Below are 22024 nucleotides of genomic sequence, written 5' to 3' on the forward strand. Positions count from 1 at the left end.
AAAGCCTGGGGAAGCATGTTCAATAGCAGAGTAGTTATAATTCCATCAGGGTAAAGGTCACCCTATTGCTGCTTATATAAAACAGCTACTAAATTGTAATGCATATCACAATGACTGACCCCACAACTGCTGAAAAAAATGCCTCTTGGAGCATAACAACCCCGGTTAGGTGCATTTGAGGTTTTCCTTATTTTGACAAACTAGGCCAATGAAAGCCAACCCCATAATACTTTTACTAGTTTCTAGAGTGCTGAGTTTGTGGCAAAAGACTAATTGCAGCCATAAAACCCTGTTGAATCTGCGTCTTTCTTCTGCCTCTGTACTGCCCCTGTGTGGCCTCAGATAGTTACTGCAGAAGCTGATAAGACTCTTCATTCGCCATATGGATTGTTGTGTTTTCCTCTTCTCCTTTGTTAGATTCTGGATTTCTGCAAACACCACAGGATCATACCTATTATTATTATTATTCCTTCCCATTCACACCCTTTCCTTCCATCCTTGTGAAGAGAGCATATGCTGTCAGCCCCCATAAGGAGTCTTGAACTTCAAGAGCTAATTTCTCACTGGAGCAAAATGTGAACAGTTTTTTTCTTCTTCCTTTCTCTCTCATCTGCAGGATCTGGGAGACTCCACTCCTTCTTGCTGCCAAGGAGAACAATGTCCAGCTCATCAGGAAATTGATCTCGGAAGGTGCCTGTGATGTTTTGCAAAGAGGTACTTATCCTAGGACGCGGGTGGCACTGTGGTGTAAACCACAGAGCCTAGGACTTGCCAATCAGAAGGTTGGTGGTTCGAATCCCTGTGATGGGGTGAGCTCCCGTTGCTCAGTCCCTGCTCCTGCCAACCTAGCAGTTTGAAAGCACGTCAAAGTGCAAGTAGATAAATAGGTACCACTCTGGCGGGAAGGTAAACGGCGTTTCTGTGTGCTGCTCTGGTTCGCCAGAAGTGGCTTAGTCATGCTGGCCACATGACCCAGAAGCTGTACGCCAGCTCCCTTGGCCAATAAAGCGAGATGAGCGCCGCAACCCCAGAGTCGTCCGCGACTGGGCCTAATGGCCAGGGGTCCCTTTACTTATACTTATCCTAGACCCCTACCAATGAGAGGGTCCACTGAAGAGCCACATTAAAATAAATTGCCTTGACCTATCATAAAATCAAATAATTTTAGAGTTGGAAGGGACCATGAGGGTCATCTAGTCCAAGCAGCTGCAATGTTTTAGCTTTGGTTCTGTCCAATTGCATTGGCACTACAGCCTAGTTTGTACTATCTAGGCTGGTGCCCTAAGGTGAAACACTTCTCAAATACCCCGTATCACTTGGGTACATTCTTTAGCTTTAGTTGTAATTACAAGCCAAACTAGAGGGATAGGGGAAACAGCCCCCCCCCTTTTTGGGTCACATGGCCACCATGTTCACAAAGGGGGGAGGGTCAGAGAGTCTAATTTTCACAGCAAAAGGGGGCATATGTGCGGGGGGAACTAAACCATCCCTTGTCCCCTCCCTGTCACAAACGAGACGTAGCCAATGTGGTGCCCTCCAGATGATACTGGATTACAGCTCCAGAAAGCATGGCCAAAGGTCATGGATGATGGAAGTTGTAGTCCAAAAGGGCAAGGATGATGGAAGTTGTAGTCCAACAACATCTTGATGAACACCATATTGACTATCCCTGACTTACAGACACTCTTCTTTCTGCCCACCTCTACCAGAGTTTGAGTTGGGAGAAAAGTGTCTGAAACAATGGAATTTGAGGAGGGGAGCATGTAACTTTGCTCACTCACTCACTCAACATGTCTCCTTTTCACTATAAAAATAGAACTTTTCATCCACCCACGGGCTTAAATGTGAACAAGTCAGGCACCTGGATGCATAGATGTCTAGCTCGGCCCCAAGTGCAGTTCAGTCTTAGGTGACCTTTGTGTTTCTCTCGTCCTGCGCAGGAGCGGTGGGGGAGACAGCCCTGCACATAGCTGCTCTCTACGATAACACGGAAGCTGCAGAGGTGCTCCTGGAGCTGGCTCCAGAACTCATTAATGAAAAGATGACGTCAGAACTCTATGAAGGTAATTGCTGTCAAAATGCAGATTACAATTCGCATAGAAAAAGATGAGCAGTTGTAATATTTGCAAACTCGTATCATAATGCGAAACGGATAACAACAGATAAAATGCATGTATGACAATGAGTGGAAGTTTGTCCTTTTGCTTTTGCAATAGCTGATAAAGGGTAGTGCAGAAGAAGTTCAGCCAGCGGAAATGGTTTTAGAGAGAGATGGAAATCCCAAATACAGGATTCAAAAGATGTGGGTCATTATTTTTCTCATTAAATAAATCCTCTGAAGCATGGGGTGGAATTCAGTGTTGTGCACTTCCAATTGTTCTGTTTGTGAAAGCATTTCAGCTTGCCAGATGGAAGGATCTCCCTCTCTGCTCCACCCCATGTGTTGATCCAAGGGGTTCTCTTAACTCCTCAAGCAAATTTGGGGGATGCAGGAGGAGGAAAGGGGGGAATTGCACAAATGCAATTCCTTTAGTAGCCATCTGTTGATAGGGCTGGTTAGGTGAAACTTACCCATGTTGTTTTTTAATGGCTCCGAAAAACAAAATGTTGCTATCAAGTCTGCTAGCAATTGACAGAGTAACACTCCCACAGGATCGGTGCAGAGAATGTCCTGGTGCGAGTGTTTAACGGAAGGTTTGCTTTGTTTGTTTAATGTGAATTGCAGGACAAACACCTCTCCACATTGCAGCGATCAATCAGAATATAAACCTCGTGAAATGTCTGGTCAAGAAAGGGGCTCACATCTCCACTCCTCGAGCCACGGGACTCTTCTTCAGGCGCAACCCCAAAAGCCTCTTCTACTTTGGTATGATTTGCATAGGCCTCTCCAGAGAACGGGATTGCTTCTGGTAGCTGGTAGAAATGTTGTGCCCCACAAGGTTTAGCAGAGCTTTCCAAATTCCGTGTCTTGACACATTCATGTGTTGCGCGGACACTCCCCACGCTCCTCCCAGGGCCGGAAACCTCTGGTTTGCTAGTAAAACAAGGATGGCCACTGAATCTCTCCTGGAAGAGTGTTCCTGGAAGAGTGTTCCACATTCAGACCACCAGGTTGTCAAACGGAGGCCACCAGGTTGTCAAACGCTGGTTCAACCAATGAGCCAGCCAAATGTTGTAGCCTTAATTACTAAAATTCAGAGAAATATCCCCTCCCCCTCCAAAGGCTTGGGTCTTGTTTTAATCCTGTTTTGTCCCTTGTATTCCTCTTCAGGGGAGCATATTTTATCCTTTGCCGCCTGCACAGGAAATGAGGAAATTGTGAGCCTCTTGGTGGAAAATGGAGCCGATATAAGGGCACAAGATTCTCTAGGTAAGAGACCTGCAGTCAGAAGGAGAATTAATTTCTTCTTTTTAGTAAAATGGGGCAAATATTTTTTTTGGGGGGGGTTGATCATGGTAGAAGCCAATGAGTTAAAATTTGAGGTGGAAGACATCTGCAAACGCACCCGTAAGCCGGACAAATCACACCTGCACCATTCCTTGTCTAAGAAAGAGGGTTGTTATTAGATTAAGACATGCATTGCTATAATGATTGCATGCTTTTAACCAATTCATGGATCAGGCAATTTATATTTACATACCAGCCCCTCAATACTAATTAGCCTTAAGCTGATTAAACAATCTATGACCTTTTAAACTGGGGTGGTATTGTTTTCATTTGTTACTATGTTCTGTATTTTTGTGTTTTAATATTGTAAACCGCCCTGTGAGCTTTGGATGAAGGGCAGAATAGAAATGTAATTAAATAAATAAAATAAAGCAGCATATCACAAAAGTGTTCATATACTGAGGAGGTGGCAATTTTATATGTGTATATTTGCCCGATCAATGAACCAGTTACAAGTGTGCGACAAATGACCAATAGCCCATTATTAGACAAAGGATGATACAGGTGAAATTTATCTTGTTTATGAAGTGGGTTTTTCTTTACAATTTTAATTCTAGTTTCTATTCTTTCTTAAAAAGGACATTTTTAGTGCATTATTTTTCATTGCCTGTGACATACCACAGCTGAAATAGCCTCAAAAAAATGCCAGGCGGTGCTCAGCCACAATCTTTAAAATTGGCCCCATCAGTTTAACATTGATTTAATCAAATACTTCCATTGGTTTAAATCTACTGATCACATCTGAGCAGAGCTTTACCAAATAATCTGATATTCGCACAGTAAGCATTGTCACTCAACTGCTGTGTTTCATAACTTCAGTTCCCTGAAGATGGTTCTCTTATGCTGTTTCCATTTCAGGTAACACTGTTCTTCATGTCCTGGTACTTCAACCCAACAGGACCTTTGCCTGCCAGATGTACAGTCTGCTGCTTGCCTACGACAAACGAGAGGCTGGCGTGGGACCTTTCGACTTGATCCAAAACCACGAAGGCCTCACTCCATTCAAACTGGCTGGAGTCGAGGGCAACACTGTGGTGAGCACACAGTCCACCTAATCAATGTGGGAGACACCTTGAAGGGGGGGAAAAAAAGTTATTTTAAAGCAAATGGAATTTCAAATTTGTGGGCACATGTAGAAAAATTATTTGCACAACCAATAAATTTTAGTGATTTGTGGATCCCCTTTCCTACCTCACTCCAGTTTGCAAAACTTGATTGGTAAACAAGATCATTGCAAAACAACTACAGTGGTACCTCGGGTTAAGTACTTAATTCGTTCCGGAGGTCTGTTCTTAACCTGAAACTGTTCTTAACCTGAAGCACCACTTTAGCTAATGGGGCCTCCCGCTGCTGCCGTGCTGCCGAAGCATGATTTCTGTACTCAACCTGAAACAATGTTCTTAACCTGAAGCACTATTTCTGGGTTAGCGGAGTCTGTAGCCTGAAGTGTATGTAACCTGAAGCGTATGTAACCCGAGGTACCACTGTATTCTGAAATGTGTACAGTAGATTAATTATGCACCGGGTTTGGCTTCCAGGTTTGCTCGTGCCCAGTTAGGTGAACAAGTACAAAAATTTCAAAGGTAGCTCTGTTTCATCAGTTCAAATATTGTTTCAGGAAGTGCAAATTAAGTAGGTTTGGGGGTCTATGAATTTTCACCCAAATGACAACAATAAGCTCTGTCCTCCAACCCAAGCAGTCCAGCACCACGTCTTGGATTTTCTGTAACCCTTGCTGTCTTTCTTCAGATGTTCCAGCACCTTATGCAGAAGCGAAAGCATGTGATGTGGTCCTTTGGGCCCATTAACAACATTTTCTACGACCTCACGGAAATTGACTCCTGGAACGAAGACCAGCCTTTTCTAGAGCTTATTGTCTCAACCAAGAGAAGAGAGGTACTGTGGAGCTCAGATACTTTCTTTTATTCTTTGTGGAAAAGAGGACTTGCGCTGGTATTATGGAAGGAGCAATCTGAGTGGTCCTTATCCCAGCTGTTCGTACAATCCACAGTGTTTAGGACTTCCTTGGCCAGCTGATGAAAGGAAGAAGGAGGAAAAGTGGTGGGATTCCAGAACAGGATTTGCATCACGGACTTCAACTTTGTGGGACAGAGTGAAAGAATGCAGCCTTGCACTGCAAATACACAAACTGTCCGTTGGAACATTGCTGAAGCTGCAGGTGACAGTGTAGCTTTCCAGGTTAAATGGGCTGTGCGCTTTTCTGTTTTCTCCGTGAAATTAATTAGGCTGTAATACGCACAATATTGGCTACCAAAGCATTACAAGGTTTGAGCAGTTTGTATTGATGGAGATGTTCTTTTAACGTCCAGAAATACCAACTTGGGAAAGGACAGAATTATGCGTTACCGGCATGCAGAGCTCTTTAATATATATATATTTCTGAATTTCAAAAGTTTACAAATTAATACATACAGTGGTACCTTGGTTCTTGAACTTAATCTGTTCTGGGAGTCCGTTTGACTCCCGAAACTGTTTGAAAACCAAGGCACAGCTACCGATTGGTTGCAGGAGCTTCCTGCACTCAACTGGAAGCCGCATTGGACATTCGTCTTCCAAAAAACATTTGCGAACAGGAACACTTCTGGGTTTGAAGCGTTCAGGAGCCAAGCTGTTCAGGAACCAAGGTACCACTGTACTTTCCAGATACACGTTCGTTTCACATTCGACTTCCCCTCTACCCCCTCCATGGTTTCCCCCGTAATTTCTAAAATTGCTGCATATTATTAATATTCTGTACCTTATCTTTTCCACACCATTCTCCAACAAGTATTCAATTGCTGTTCTTCATTCAAATTCTACCTGCGTTTTTACATGTTTACAACAATTCTTTAAATATTCCTCAAAAGGTTTCCACTCCTCCTTAAAGTCTGCCTCTTCTTGATCTCTTAATTTCCATCGTTAAATTTGCCAATTCGGCACGGCATGCAGAGTTCTTTTTCAAACACATAGGCATGCTTCCTTGCTTTACGTTGCTTTTCCTCTCGGAACAGAATTCTAGAGATATCGTAGCAAAGTTCAGTGCTTTCTTCAAGTCAAAAGAAAAAAAGTCTGTTTTGAAATGTCTCAAGTACCTCTAAGAGTTACAGGAGTAGCCCCTGCACAGTAGCCTTCAGCCTGTAGCAAGCTGGCCCTGTGTCCCCTATTGTCTTCCAGCCTTCATTAGGAAGGGAAGGGAATGGCAGTTGTGTATTCTGGGGCTTTGCATTGTGTAAGTTGCATTGTGAAATATTCTTAAAGATCCAAGAAGCTGCCTGAAATGCTCGCATTACTAATTGCAGTGGATTCGGTGGGATAATGAAGCCTTAATGCACACACATCTAGCCTCATGACACTTGGCCAAGTTAGCGTCATTGGTCCTTTATTTTCCTGTTTGTTTTCCTCCTCCCACTGCAAACTGCTTCTACCCCTCTGGCCTCCTAAGAACCCCACTACATACTGCAACCTTTCTTTTTCCCCAGGATGCCCATCATTCAGTATAGGCTGTTGGGAAGCTGCAACAGGGCTAGGGTGGCTGCTAGGGCTAGACTGTCACTTTTCATATGATCCAGAATCTTCCCGTGAGTAAAATTCAGAAGCGGAAACGCAGGTTTGGTCAGAGGCAGCGCCTTGGATTTGGCCTCTGAGCCTGAAAATACAGTAATAACAAGGGCTCCTAAGCTGCAAAGCTATTGAGAATAGCCAATTATTCTGAAGCCTTGGCCATTGATTTACTGAAAACCCCATTTGAAAAAAGTTGTGTGTGTGTGTGTGTGTGTGTGTGTGTGTGTGTGTATAATTGTTGCAAACTGCAACTGCTTAAGACTACAGCTCAATGATACAGTACATGCTTTGTAGTCCTAATTTTCCAGGTTTGAACTCTGGCAACGCAGCTCTGTTGCCCCTGAAAAACAAATGGTTTGCCTGTTAAGACTTTGCAAACCCTGCTGTGAAAGTTCCATATGCTGCTTGGCCGTCTTCCCATTAAATTCTATGGCTTGTTTATTACATGGGAAATACTCCTCGCACAATAGGCCTGTTAAATGGCTTTGTGGCAGCAACTGTTATCAACCAGCTCGCCTGTATGATTTGGGACATTTGACATCACCGTACCTTAGTTTCTTTTTTTGACCTCTTTGCACTGTCATAAACATGAAATGGCACTATGGAACGTGGCTGGAAGCACATTCACATATGCAGCCTTGGTCTTTGACCACACCCAACACTGCAGCACGCCGCTCTGGCTTGCACAATGTCGTCCTTCTTTCCCTTTCTTTTTCATTATCGGTTTGTTTCAGATCTCCTATGCATTTAGAGCTATAACTAGCCCTAGAGAGTACCGTATTTTTTGCTCTATAAGACTCACTTTTTCCCTCCTAAAAAGTAAGGGGAAATGTGTGTGCATCTTATGGAGCGAATGCAGGCTGCGCAGCTATCCCAGAAGCCAGAACAGCAAGAGGGATCGCTGCTTTTGCTGCGCAGGAATCTCTCTTGTTGTTCTGGCTTCTGAGATTCAGAATATATTTTTTTCTTCTTTTCCTCCTCCAAAAACTAGGTGCGTCTTATGGTCTGGTGCGTCTTAAAGAGCAAAAAATACAGTAATTAACGCCCCCATGCACCCTCTGCTGCTTCATACTTCATTTATAGGATTTGCCTCTGAGCATAAATTACAAATCCTAGATACCACCCATGGGTAAGCGTTGGCCTGTACTGTATACACATCAGCACAATTTCATGTTTTAACAGTAACCTGGAGTCCCTGCCACATGTTTCCCTGTTTAATCCCTGGAAACGGTATAAATCCAGATTAAATGGTGGAAATGATATGGCATGACATTTTGATAAAGATGATGTCCTGTGGAAGCTGCACAAAACATGTACGGTATCCACCAACAAAGGGATACTGATCTTGTGCATAGGATATGGCCAATTGGACTGATGGTTTTGCACAAAACTGCCATGTGGAAGTTCCTGCTTCCACCATCCCTCTCTCCCATCTGCCTGCCCCTGTCCGAGGTTGCCTCTCTTTTATTAAATTAATTTCTCATGGCAAGGTAGCAGATCTCTTGCAAGCACCAGCACATAACGAGGTATTATCTGGCATCCCCATTGAAGTATGTGTCGTACAGCTCTTTGAGCCTATCTATTAATGACATCAGTTGCTAGCAGAAGTCACGAGAAGCTATAATCCCATTTTCCGCATTGTTCTGTAAACATTTTCCACTTTCCCTCCCCTGTTCTACCTTTTTGGCACCTATATTATTGTAAATCTTGGGTGGCGGTTTCAGATAAGCAAAGTTGCATTTATGCTGGCTGTTAAAACTCCAATAAAAAAAGATTGCCTTCGCAGCCTGGTGAGCAAACTTCCCCACCTCTGTGTTCCATCCTCCCTTTTATTGCTAACTTTATGCGCCTTCTGTTCACAGCAACATGTTTGCCATTGAAGGCCTCTTTCCCCTGGATGAGGAATCTGTGGCCTTCCAGATGTTGTTGCGGTCCAGCTCCCTTCAACCCCAGCCAGCAATTCTAATGCTTAGGGGTGGTGGGATTTGGAGGCTAGCAACATCCAGAGGACCACAGGCTCCCTATGGGCCTATGACCCTTTAACTCTCCCCCACCTTTTTAAAAATCCCTTGCCACTCTTGTTCACTTTCTTGGCCCACCAGGAAATGTCGTAATATGTCTACTTAGGGTTCCTTTCAGCAGGGAATGGTGACTTAAGATATAAAGTTGAATCCTTCAAAGAAGAGGCAGAATTTGAGTGTTGCGAAGGGCAAAGAATAACGCAGTCTAGGTGTTGTGGCAGAGAGCTTCCCCTTTAAGCAGAAAAAGGCAGAGCTCTTCATATCTGCGCCCCCCACCTCTACCTACAGCCATCTAATCTGCTCTCTGTTGCACCAGGACATATACACACAGCCACTCAAGACTAGGGATGGAATGAACTGTCCATTTAAATTTTCCTAGTTTCTCATTTGCCCAAGCTAAAATTCAGTTTTCTTATGTTTTGCAGCAGTTTGAAAATCATCAGAGTTTTAGGGTGAATTTCTCCTAATAAACGCATTTCTATATGCAGTTTTGACTTGTGTACACCTTTTTGCAAGCTATTTCCCCTGAGTGAATGCATTTTTTGTATGTTAACTTCCACTAGCGTCTTAATTTTTTTAATGTCCCCCTGATGCATGCATTTTTGTAAACAACTGTCGCTTGGAGAACTCCATCACAAAATTCAGATCAGTGTGGAATTTCAAAGACTGTTTGTATGTTGTTTCAGAAAGTATAGATCTGAGAGATTCAGCTTTAAATGTGAACTGAATCATATTTCTCCTCCATCCCTGTTCACGACAGATAAGCAGTCTAACCCTTTTGTTCATGCTTTGGAAAGCAGCCCTGCCAAATGTTTGCAGAGATCTGCACTCATTCTCCTCTAAGAATTCGCCCTCACTTGGGATGGAAAGGAGAGAGAGAGAAGGAGAGAGAGAGCTTTGTGGAGATACATTTTTTGTAGAAATGTGTTTTTTCCATCCTCCCTTCAAACTGTCCCAGTAAGAAATGTCTTTTGGAGCTAAACTCAATCTCTGCTTCTTCCCAACAGGCTCGTCGCATCCTAGACATCACTCCAGTTAAGGAGCTTGTGAGTCTGAAGTGGAACACTTACGGTCGCCCGTACTTCTGCTTCCTGGCATTATTTTATGTCCTGTACATTATCTGCTTCACCCTGTCCTGCATTTACAGACCTCTGAAATCACGGTCAGAAAATCAAACAGATGAGCGGGACATGACCATTGCCGTGCAGAAAACGCTGCAGGTGTGTATGTATGTGGTTCCCCCTGTTAAAATTCAATTATTTTTGTTAATAGCCTCTTATATAAATAAACAGGCCTGTTCTATTGGTCCACGTTTCTCAGTGAATCCATGCATGCTGCAAAACGAGGCAGGAACAAATAGTAAAACCCTAAAAGAATTAAAAGGGCTTTATACCATTTAAGACTGCAGGTGAGGAAAGCCATATCTCACTTTTGAAAACATCCATACTTAAAATAAAGGGACACGGGTGGCGCTGTGGTCTAAACCACTGAGCCTAGGACTCCTGCCAAGCTAGCAGTTCGAAAGCACGTCAAGGTGCAAGTAGATAAATAGGTACCACTCCAGCAGGAAGGTAAATGGCATTTCCATGTGCTGCTCTGGTTTCACCAGAAGTGGCTTAGTCATGCTGGCCACATAACCCGGAAAAACTGTCTGCAGACAAACGTCAAGCACCGCAACCCCAGAGACATTCGCAAGTGGACTTAACTGTCAGGGGTCCTTTACCTTTTAATACTTAAAATAACTACCATAGCAGAGACACAGCTAGGCTGGAACCTTTCTCCCTGAAGTTCCACATTTTGAAAAATTGCATCTCCCCACCTGGAGCCTGAAATGGCAGCAATCCACTCTTCCATCTCAGGAAGTTTATTGCCTTGTCTTGCATCTATCACCATAGGAAGAATTTGGAGATGGCAAAGAGATAATCCAGGAAACCCGGGTGCATTCCAACTATGTATTTATCCATGTAAAAGTTTATTGGCTGTGGTCTTTTTAAAGTTATTAATTGTGCCTGCAAAGTGCAAAGTAAACAACGTTTATGAACTTTCAAAGCTGAAACAAGAACAGAAAGAAAACAGAAGAATATGAATACAAAGCAATGTAAAAAACAAAACCTTTTTTTTTAAGATTCCTAGAAGCAATGGGGAGAAATCAAGGGTTGAGCCTTTCCAAGTTCAATGTGTCGCTTTTTCAGGGGTTTCTCGTCTCCTTATTCGTTCACTAACCAGTCGTCCTTTCTTCTCTGTTTTTAGGAGTCCTATCAGACATATGAAGATCATCTCAGGCTGGTGGGGGAGCTGATCACTGTGATAGGAGCCATGGCAATTTTGCTCCTCGAGGTGAGGAAAACCAGCAACAGCTATTGTTAAAACGAAACCAAAACCAGTCCAGGAGCTCCCTCTTCCATTTGGGTCGGCACTGAACTGTTGTGCTTCAGTAGAGCATATCTAGATTACAAAATTTTGAAACCAGTTCAGTTGTCAACACTTCCTCCAGAAAACCATGGACCCTGTAGTTTGGCCCAAGCACTTCCAACTGCTAGCAAACAACAGTGCAAACTATACATGACTTGATTACTATAATCAGCAGCTACCTATCTTGCAGACTGAAAGAAGGCAATCCAACTTGTTGTTGATTTTATGCACTGAGTCAAATATAGTTTGTGGTATTTATGCTGCCTGTTTGGAAGTGTTTGGCCAATACACCCCAAATTTCTAGAGTAGATTCTACCTTGCCACTACTATCCATGTGATCTATGCTTGACTTTATTCAATAGACTCGGGGAAGCTTATATTTTAAAATTACTTATTTTGGGGACCATATCACTTCCACAACAGATCTTAATCTCCTCCCTAACACACTTTGACCCTTAAACTGGTACCTAGGATATGGAAAAGCCCAAGGTGTTGTTGTTTGTTGTTATATACCACCATTTACCAAAAGATCCCAGGACGTTGTACAACATTAAGAACACATTTTATGGAGCATAATAATAATTACATAATATAAAGCACAATAATAGGCAGCATAATAAAAAAGTAATCATAATGAGGGTAGGCTGCTGGGCTGGACCAAATGGCTATGAGGGCACAAGTAGCTCCAGCTCTGGGTGAAAAACAGCTGTTCCTTTCTAACTGGTGCAACTGTTTCAGATTCCAGATATTCTAAGAGTTGGAGCCACTAAGTATTTTGGACGAACCATCCTGGGAGGACCTTTCCACATCATCATGTGAGTCTCTACATCTCCAAAACTCATTAAAAACCCTCCTTTACTAACCTGCTCTCTGTCTCTTATTCCCCATCATCCCACCCCTTTTATGGGCTTCTTCTATCCCAGATCTCTTTCTTTGGAAATCTCTCTGAGAGTCGCAACCAATATTTTCTGCTTGAAGTCAAAATGTGAGTGAATTAGTCAGTTTTATTCCTCAGCTGGTAGTTCTGAGGAATTTTGAGAGAATCTAGTGAGAAGCTAGTCTCTGAAGAGGATGCAGCGATAGCCTCTAGGTTGTTCCCTGGGTTTTTCCTAGAGTAAAATCTACCTCCATTCTTTCCCCTCTATCTTTTCACGCTAGATCCCTCCCAAGCAGACGAAGGCTGTGTCAAGGGGGCAAACTCCTCCTCTGGGCCTCTCTGGCCCATTGCTCAGCCATGTGCAGCATTCTTCTTGATCAAGATGTCAGAGGGGGAGACTACCCCGCAGGACTGGGAGTGTCCTGCCACTGTGTAGCAGGGCCAACCCCTGATTTCTCTCTGTCTTGAGTCTGCGCTCACATTGTGACTCTCAGCTTCTAAGCCTTTCCTGGAAGGCTCTCCTTCTCCTGCCCCCTCTTGATTGCTCAATCCCCTGCTTCTAGCACCTCCCAGCTTGTCCCTTCTACAGACTGCTCTTCAGTGTTCCACCACCAGGATCTGGGATCTAAGTTGCCTTCTTCTGTGCCCTCCTTGGGGGGCTCTTGGGTGGGCGGCTCCCACCACTCTTCCTCATCCAGCCAGTCCCTGACAGCGGGATAACCACCTGTAGGTGTCCACATTCCTGATCGTACCATTTCCTTTGCAGCATCGTGTATGCATGTTTGATCCTGGTGACCATGGTAATGCGACTCACAAGCACCGATGGAGAGGTGGTACCCATGTCTTGCGCCTTAGTTCTGGGCTGGTGCAACATCATGTATTTCGCTCGAGGGTTTCAGATGCTTGGCCCCTTCACAATTATGATACAGAAGGTGAGGAATGCCACCGACCTTGTTGCAAATTCAGATACATCAATTCAAGATTCTGTCTCCCATTTGCCTCCTATCTAAACTTCCTTCCAGAAGAATCTGTTGCGTAGAAAGGGCTAAAATGGCTGGCCATGGCAGGAATAGACTCCAAAACCAGGAGAAAAATGCCTTAAATGCCAACAGTAGTTTCCCCAAAGCCTCCTAAGAGTTGCCATGCTGAATCAGACTAATGGCCTATCTGTTCCAGCAATTTGGAGCTGGCAATTTGAGGATAGCTACAGCCTGCGAAGGGACGCGGGTGGCGCTGTGGGTTAAACCACTGAGCCTAGGGCTTGCCGATCAGAAGGTCGGCGGTTCGAATCCCCGTGACGGGGTGAACTCCCGTTGCTCGGTCCCTGCTCCTGCCAACCTAGCAGTTCAAAAGCATGTCAAAGTGCAAGTAGATAAATATGTACCACTCTGGCGGGAAGGTAAACAGCGTTTCCGTGCGCTGCTCTAGTTCGCCAGAAGCGGCTTAGTCATGCTGGCCACATGACCCGGAAGCTGTACACCGGCTCCCTCTGCCAATAAAGCGAGATGAGTGCCGCACCCCCAGAGTCGGTCACGACTGGACCTAATGGTCAGGGTTCCCTTTACCTTTACCTTTACCTTTACAGTCTGCGAACCTACCTAGTCTACCTTTAATTGTCCAAACTAGATATTTATTGGGTGGGAAATAACTGTGCTGTGGACAGCTTGGATTTCACAACATCTCATTTCTCTCCTTCCTTTAGATGATCTTTGGAGATCTTATACGCTTCTGTGGCCTAATGGCGGTTGTGATACTTGGCTTTGCATCAGGTAAGACAGAAACGGATGGGTGCATTGAGTGGCCGTGGGGATTCATATCAGTTTTTACTAGGCAAGAATGGAGCTCAGAGGAACTGAGCTTCCAAAGATAGAGTCCCTGAAGGAAGAGGGACAGAGTGCTAGATTAAGAAGAAGAGATCTGCAGGAAGGATGTAGTGGTGGATGCAGAGAACTGAGTGGAAGGAGTATGGAACTGAGCAAAGACCAAAGGAGGGGGGAAAAGCTGGAGTGGAACCTCACCCTGAGAGAGCAGGGAACTGTATACTATTGGCATGGAGTCAACAGGCAAGGAAGCTAGGAAAGAGAAGCAAAAGACATGGTGTTAATGTGCCTTCAATAGTGTAGGTTCAGTGACAGTAGATGCAGCCCGTAAACTGGAAAGTAGACAATTTTGGAAAGTGCTGGTTTTGACCCATAAAGCCTTAAACGGCTCAGAAGCACAATACATCAAGGACCACCTCTCTCCGTATGGACCTACCCAGACCCTGAAATCATCCTCTGGGGCCCTTATTCGTGTGCCTCCTCCATGAGAAGCCAGGAGGGTGGTAACACAAGAAAGGGCCTTTTCTGCAGTGGCTCCCCGTTTGTCGAACGCTCTCCCCAGAGAGGTTCACCTGGCACCAGGCCAAAAAAAATTCCTCTTTAACCAGGCCTTTGGCTGGTGTACATCCGATGCCCTTTTAAAGCGTGTTGTGGAAGGGGGGATTACTGGGTTGTCTTTGTTTTTATTATGTATTTTCTATTTTTTGTATTGTGATTTTATGCTGTGAACTGCTCTGAGATCTATGGGTATAGGGCAGTTATTATTATTATTATTATTATTATTATTATTATTATTATTATTGCTGCTGCTGCTGCTATTGTTACTAATACAGTGGTGCCTCGCAAGATGAAAAGAATCCATTCTGTGATTCTCTTCGTCTAGCGGTTTTTTTGTCTTGCGAAGCAAGCCCATTGAAGGATTAGCGGATTAGTGGCTTTTAACGGCTTATCTGCTGATCAGATCAGCTGATAAGCGGCTTAGCGGCTTAGAAAAAGGGCGGGAACCAGCAGGAACTCACAAGACATTGTCTTTTTTTTTTTTTTTTAGAAGATTTTTATTGGTTTTACAACGTTTTAAAAAGACAAACAAACAATGAAAATGACAAACAAACACGCATATTTTCATACATATTTTCTTATAAACCTCTTTTCTTGGACTTCCCCATACCCCCCCTCTCTGCATCCCAATGTCCATACTTCAACTAGCAACTCCCAATTATTGCTTTCAAATCTCTGTCAACTTAGTCCTTTTCTATCTTCTAACCATATATCCCTGTACCCCCTTGTTTCTGAAAACCACGACATTTTTAACATTCATTAAGTTTATAATAGTCCTTCAGATAACTTTTAAATTTTCTCCAGTCTTCTTCCACCGTCTCTTTTCGTTGGTCACGGATTCTGCCTGTCATCTCGGCCAATGTCATATAGTCCATCACTTTCATCTGCCATTCTTCCAGAGTGGGTAAATCTTGTGTCTTCCAATACTTTGCGATAAGTATTCTTGCCGCTGTTGTAGCATACATAAAAAAAGTTCTATCCTTCTTTGTCACCAATTGGCCGACAATGCCCAGAAGAAAGGCCTCTGGCTTTTTGGGAAAGGTACATTTAAGTACCTTTTTCATTTCATTATAGATCATTTCCCAGAAGGCCTTAATCTTCGGGCAAGTCCACCAAAGGTGATAAAAGGTACCTTCAGTCTCTTTACACTTCCAACATTTATTATCAGGCAAATGATAGATTTTTGCCAGCTTGACTGGGGTCATGTACCACCTGTATACCATTTTCATAATGTTTTCCTTTAAGGCATTACATGCCGTAAATTTAATACCGGTGTTCCATAACCATTCCCAGTCAGCTGACATGATGTTATGTCCAACATCCTGAGCCCACTTAATCATAGCAGATTTTACTGTTTCATCCTGTGTGTTCCATTTCAACAGCAAGTTATACATTCTAGATAAAATCTTAGTATTGGGTTCTAACAGTTCAGTTTCTAATTTTGATTTTTCCACCTGGAAACCAATTTTCCTGTCCTGTTTAAAAAATTCCATTATTTGACGATATTGAAACCAGTTTCCAACTTTATGCTTCAATTTCTCCTGACTTTGTAGTCTGAACTTGTCTCCATCCTGTTCTAAGATTTCCCAATACTTCGGCCATCCGGCCTCCGTATTGAGTCTCTTCACTGCTTTGGCCTCCACTGGTGACACCCATCTAGGGGTTTTATTTTCCAATAGATCTTTGTATCTTATCCAAACATTAATCAATGCTTTCCTAACAATGTGATTTTTAAAAGCGCTGTTTACTTTATCATACCAAAGATATGCATGCCAACCAAAAGCATTGTTAAAACCTTCCAGATCCAAGATATCAGTGTTCTCGAGGAGCATCCATTCTTTCAGCCAGCAGAAAGCTGCTGCCTCGTAGTACAATTTTAAGTCCGGCAGGGCAAAACCCCCTCTTTCTTTGGCATCTGTTAATATTTTGAATTTAATTCTGGGCTTTTTGCCCTGCCAGACAAATTTCGAAATATCTTTCTGCCACCTCTTGAAACATTCCATCTTGTCGAGAATCTGCAAGGTCTGAAACAGAAAAAGCATTCTAGGCAATACATTCATTTTAATCACAGCGATTCGGCCTAGCATTGACAGTTTCAAATTTGACCATATTTCTAGATCTTTTTTAATTTCTGACCAACATTTTTCATAATTGTCCTTGTACAAATTCAGATTTTTAGATGTTAAATAAACCCCTAGGTATTTCACCTTCTTTACCACAGTCAAACCTGTTTCCTCTTGAAATTTCTCCTTTTCCATATCTGTTAAGTTTTTCCCTAAAACTTTAGTTTTTTGCTTGTTCAACTTAAATCCAGCTACCTGGCCAAACTGTTGTATTATTTCTAAAACCTTTTTTGTACTAGTGTTTGGCTCTTGCAAAGTCAATACCAGGTCATCTGCGAACGCTCTTAACTTGTAATGTTTAGCTCCGACCTGCACACCTTTAACCTGCTGGTCATTTCTTATCATGTTCAGCAACACCTCCAGAACTGAAATAAAAAGTAATGGGGAAATCGGGCACCCCTGTCGTGTTCCTTTTTCTATCTTAAGTTCCTCCGTCATAACATTATTTACAATCAGTTTAGCTTTTTGTTCAGAATATATTGCAGCCATACCATTCTCAAAACCCTGGCCTACCCCCATCCCATGAAGATTCTTTCTCATAAAACTCCAAGAAATGTTGTCAAAGGCCTTCTCCGCGTCCACAAAAATCAGTACTGCTTTAGTGTTTATATTCACCTCTAGCTTTTCCAGAATGTCTATTACATTCCTTACATTGTCTGCCAGGTGTCTTTTGGGGAGAAAACCTGCTTGGTCCTTATGAATCTTCTCCATCAATACTCTTTTAAATCTTTTTGCCAAAATGTCTGCAAAAATTTTGTAATCCACATTGAGGAGTGATATTGGGCGGTAGTTCTTACAAGACATTGTCGTCTTGCGAAGCAAGCCCATAGGAAATTCGTTTTGCAAAGCACCTCCAAAACGGAAAACTCTTTCGTCTAGCGAGTTTTCCGTCTTGCGAGGCATTCGTCTTGCAGGGCACCACTGTATTGTTATTATTAATAGAATGCACCCTGTGCCCTTTCCCTTGACATCTTCTGTAGTTGACCAGTCCTCTTTGTGTCCTTCCTTCCTTTCTTCCTTCCGCCACCAGCCTTTTACATCATCTTCCAGACAGAGGACCCTAATGGCGTGGGACATTTCTACAACTACCCCATGTCTCTCTTCAGCACCTTCGAACTCTTCCTGACCATCATTGACGGACCTGCCAACTACGAAGTGGACTTGCCTTTCATGTTCAGCGTGGTGTACTTTGCTTTTGCGATCATTGCCACTCTGCTCATGCTGAACCTGCTTATTGCCATGATGGGCGACACCCACTGGCGGGTGGCCAGCGAACGGGATGAGCTTTGGAGAGCACAGGTGAGAACATAATGTGAGCATGGCAGAGATTCGAGTGGCACGAGAATGAGAAGTGCTACAAAGGCCACCTCTGCTTGCTTAGCACATGTCCAAATTTACACTGGTTTCAGTCTGGTTTGAGTTCCATGGCTCCCAGGCAAGGAATCCTGGGAATTCTGGTCCTGTAGACAGCCTGGGGATTTCTGAACAAGAATTCTCAGCACTTCAGTCTGCACTTGGTCAAGTTATTTGAGGAAGGCCACAATCAGGGAGCCAACGTGCCCTGCTATTGAAGGGGGCCGACATCTGATGCCATGCACCACATCCTGTGATGCGCTGACATGGCACACCATGCCACCACTCAACATTGAGGGGGCCCAGCCCCCTCCTTAAGAATTTCAGGGGGGAGGCAAAGTGCCTCACAACCCCTCGGCTGGCACGCCTGCCTGGAGTCATGAAATAATAATAATAATAATAATAATAATTTATTATTTGTACCCCGCCCATCTGGCTGGGTTTCCCCAGCCACTCTGGGCGGCTTCCACAGAAACCAAAAAACACTAAAATATCATACATTAAAAGCTTCCCTGAATAGGGCCGCCTTAAGATGTTTTCTGAATGTCAGGTAGTTGTCCATCACCTTGACATCCGATGGGAGGGCATTCCACAGGGCGGGCGCCACCACCGAAAAGGCCCTCTGCCTGGTTCCCTGTAACTTCGCTTCTCGCAATGAGGGAACCGCCAGAAGGCCCTCGGCGCTGGACCTCAGTGTCCGGGCAGAACGATGGGGGTGGAGACGCTCCTTCAGGTATACTGGGCCGAAGCCGTTTAGGGCTTTAAAGGTCAACACCAACACTTTGAATTGTGCTCGGAAACGTACTGGGAGCCAATGTAGGTCTTTCAAGACCGGTGTTATGTGGTCTCGGCGGCCGCCCCCAGTCACCAGTCTAGCTGCCGCATTCTGGATTAGCTGTAGTTTCCGAGTCACCTTCAAAGGTAGCCCCACGTAGAGCGCATTGCAGTAGTCCAAGCGGGAGATAACTAGAGCATGCACCACTCTGGCCAGACAGTCAGCGGGCAGGTAGGGTCTCAGCCTGCGTACCAGGTGGAGTTGGTAGACAGCTGCCCTGGATACAGAATTGACCTGTGCCTCCATGGACAGCTGTGAGTCCAAAATGACTCCCAGGCTACGCACCTGGTCCTTCAGGGGCACAGTTACCCCATTCAGGACCAGGGAGTCCTCCACACCAGCCCGCCCCCTGTCCCCCAAAAACAGTACTTCTGTCTTGTCAGGATTCAACTTCAATCCATTAGCCGCCATCCATCCTCCAACCGCCTCCAGGCACTCACACAGGACCTTCACCGCCTTCACTGGTTCTGATTTGAAAGAAAGGTAGAGCTGGGTATCATCTGCATATTGATGGACACCCAGAAACTGGCTTCCTGTAGATTGAGTGTGTAAAAATGGTAGCTATTGATAGTGTCTGCTGCTGCTTCTCTAGCTATGATCTAGATGTTACCTTATAGCCTTATATTACCTCAAATATCACTTCATTATAATATTTTTTTAAAAAATAGTTGTTCTCCATTATTAATCTGAATTGCATCCAGTAAAGTTTAAAATTCAGATAATCTGAAACAGATTGGTTTCTGAATACAAGCCTGTCAAGTCGAAGGATTGCCCCTTGACCTTCTGTTCTTCTTCAGGTTGTTGCCACTACAGTCATGCTTGAGCGGAAACTCCCACGATGCCTCTGGCCTCGCTCTGGCATCTGTGGGCGAGAGTACGGACTAGGGGACAGGTGGTTTCTCAGGTGAGTCCCTTTTGTCTAGTGCTGTATTTGCATGCAGGAATGAATGAGTTTGATGGCACAACAATTGCAGCTATGTCTGTCTGTCTTTCTGTCTGTCTGTCATCTGTCTATCTATCTTATCATCTATATATCTGTCTGTTTGTCTATCACAGGCTTCCTCAACCTCGGCCCTCCAGATATTTTTGGCCTACAACTCCCATGATCCCTAGCTAGCAGGACCAGTGGTCAGAGATGATGGGAATTGTAGTCTCAAAACATCTGGAGGGCCGAGGTTGAGGAAGCCTGATCTATCATCTATCTATCTATCATCTATCTATCTATCTATCTATCTATCTATCTATCTATCTATGTATGTATCATCTATCTATCTATCTATCTATCTATCTATCTATCTATCTATCATCTGTCTTCTATCTAATGGCAACATAGGAAGCAGCTAAGTCAGACCATTAAGTGACTTGCAGCTCTGTTGGTTAGAGCTTCCTGCTGATAACACCAAGCTCGAGTCCTTCACCTCATTGTTTCTAATCCGCGCAGGGTGGAAGAGCGTTTGGATGCCAGCAAGCAGAAGATGCTCCGCTATGCAGAGGCCTTTAAGGGCCAAGACAAAGAGGATCTGGACAAGTTATCCGGGAAGCTAGAGCTGGACGATCCTTTCCGGAAGGAACCGTCTCCAACCGTCTCGCGGAGCACAACCCAGAGTAGTTTCCACCGCGGTTGGCAAATCCTGCGGAACAACACCTTCAGCCACCTACGCGGGGAAGCGAACCACGCCTTGGAAGAAGAGGTCTACCATGTCTGAGATGGTGCTTCGCTGACTCTGCACGCTACTGGTGCTTTGCAATGCATCGTTAATTTCTCAAGGTGCTGGAGGGAGCTTTATCAGCTGGCGTTTGTAGGAACATAAGAAGAGTTCTGCTGGTTCAGGCCAAAGGCCCATCTTGTCCAGCATTCTGTTCTCACAGTGGGAAAACAGATCTGTTCTCACAGATTCCCACTGGAAGTCTGCATGCAGGAGCTGAGCGCAACGGCACCCAGTTCTTGCGATCTTGTGGCAGTGTCCCAGGAGTTCATCGCATCTCTCTCAAGTGCGCTGCCTCTGCACTTCAGTGCAACAGACCCGAGGCACCCTTGGGATGTGTATCTCCTCCCTGCAGAAATTATTCTAAGGACAGCACCAGAGTTTTACCTGCATCAAAGGGGTTTTCATTGGGAGTTCAGTTACGACCCGATCAATAGTTCCTATCTCTCAGCATGTTCCCGGGCAACATTCCACAAAAGCTTCCCTATTCTCTGAAGAGCCAGCACTATGGAAATTTTAAATCTAATATGAAGGGGGGCGACGGACATTATTTAAACTCAGGGAGCTAGCTAAATCTGACACCGCAACTAAGCAGACTGTCAACAGATAGCTAGCCAGCATTCCAGGGACCCTTAAAGAGTACGGACATCATCTCAACTAAGTACATTTCCACACTGCTACAGAGTGGGTTCTGCTTTTTGAGTATGGGAAGTTAGCGCACTTTAAGCCAAATGTGTGACGCTGGATTTTATCCCAGGTCGAACTTTTCTAGGGCCATGTCATTGGACTCATCTGTTCTTGAAAAAGCAGGATTAAGGCCATTTTTCTTGGCTGAATTGACCTCTGCTATAATATTGGGTGGGATGAGGATCAGGGGAAGAGGTTTATGAACTCATTTGTGTTCGTGTACAGCTGCCACTACTTCTCCTTGCGCAAGGAGACTGAGGCCTGCCGTGTCCATCTTACCAGCTGTTGCAAGTTCCTGTGCGCATAGTTTGTGGGGAAGTGCCGCCTTGCTGCTCACCCGCCGTAGTATTTTACGGTGCCTGATTATGCGGGGAGAGCAAATGTGAGGCAGGATACGGGTGTACGGATTGCAATCCAGATGGCATAGCAGATGCTGGTGAATATAGGTGCATAAAGCTCTTGGACCATTCTGAGAACTGTTACCCCCAAATTCTGCTTAAAGTAGATCTGGAGTTCAAATAAAATAGCCAAGCTAGCTCAATTTTTTACTATGAGTTTTGCACAGCCATCAGTGGCTCCTTGCCTTTGCTTTACAGTCAGGTGAACTTGAGAAGTTCCTGCTC

General features: G+C 44.3%; 1 protein-coding gene across 1 annotated transcript in view; it reads left to right on the forward strand.

Annotated features, from left to right (window-relative positions):
* The window catches only part of LOC310696207 (transient receptor potential cation channel subfamily V member 6-like), a 35112-nt gene extending 13562 nt beyond the window's left edge, over positions 1-21550 (forward strand). Inside the window, exons 2-15 of the mRNA XM_083481428.1 lie at positions 617-714; positions 1941-2063; positions 2726-2866; positions 3272-3370; positions 4307-4482; positions 5198-5344; positions 10038-10250; positions 11281-11367; positions 12181-12257; positions 13086-13251; positions 14022-14088; positions 17851-18119; positions 19806-19912; positions 20450-21550. Coding sequence (XP_083337554.1) covers positions 617-714; positions 1941-2063; positions 2726-2866; positions 3272-3370; positions 4307-4482; positions 5198-5344; positions 10038-10250; positions 11281-11367; positions 12181-12257; positions 13086-13251; positions 14022-14088; positions 17851-18119; positions 19806-19912; positions 20450-20714 — 2035 coding nt within the window. The 3' untranslated portion in view covers positions 20715-21550. The remainder of the gene's footprint in view (positions 1-616; positions 715-1940; positions 2064-2725; positions 2867-3271; positions 3371-4306; positions 4483-5197; positions 5345-10037; positions 10251-11280; positions 11368-12180; positions 12258-13085; positions 13252-14021; positions 14089-17850; positions 18120-19805; positions 19913-20449) is intronic.
* The last annotated feature ends 474 nt before the right edge of the window (positions 21551-22024 follow it).

The sequence above is a fragment of the Podarcis liolepis genome, assembly GCF_965112155.1.
Source record: "Podarcis liolepis genome assembly, chromosome: 17".
Lineage (NCBI taxonomy): Eukaryota > Metazoa > Chordata > Lepidosauria > Squamata > Lacertidae > Podarcis > Podarcis liolepis.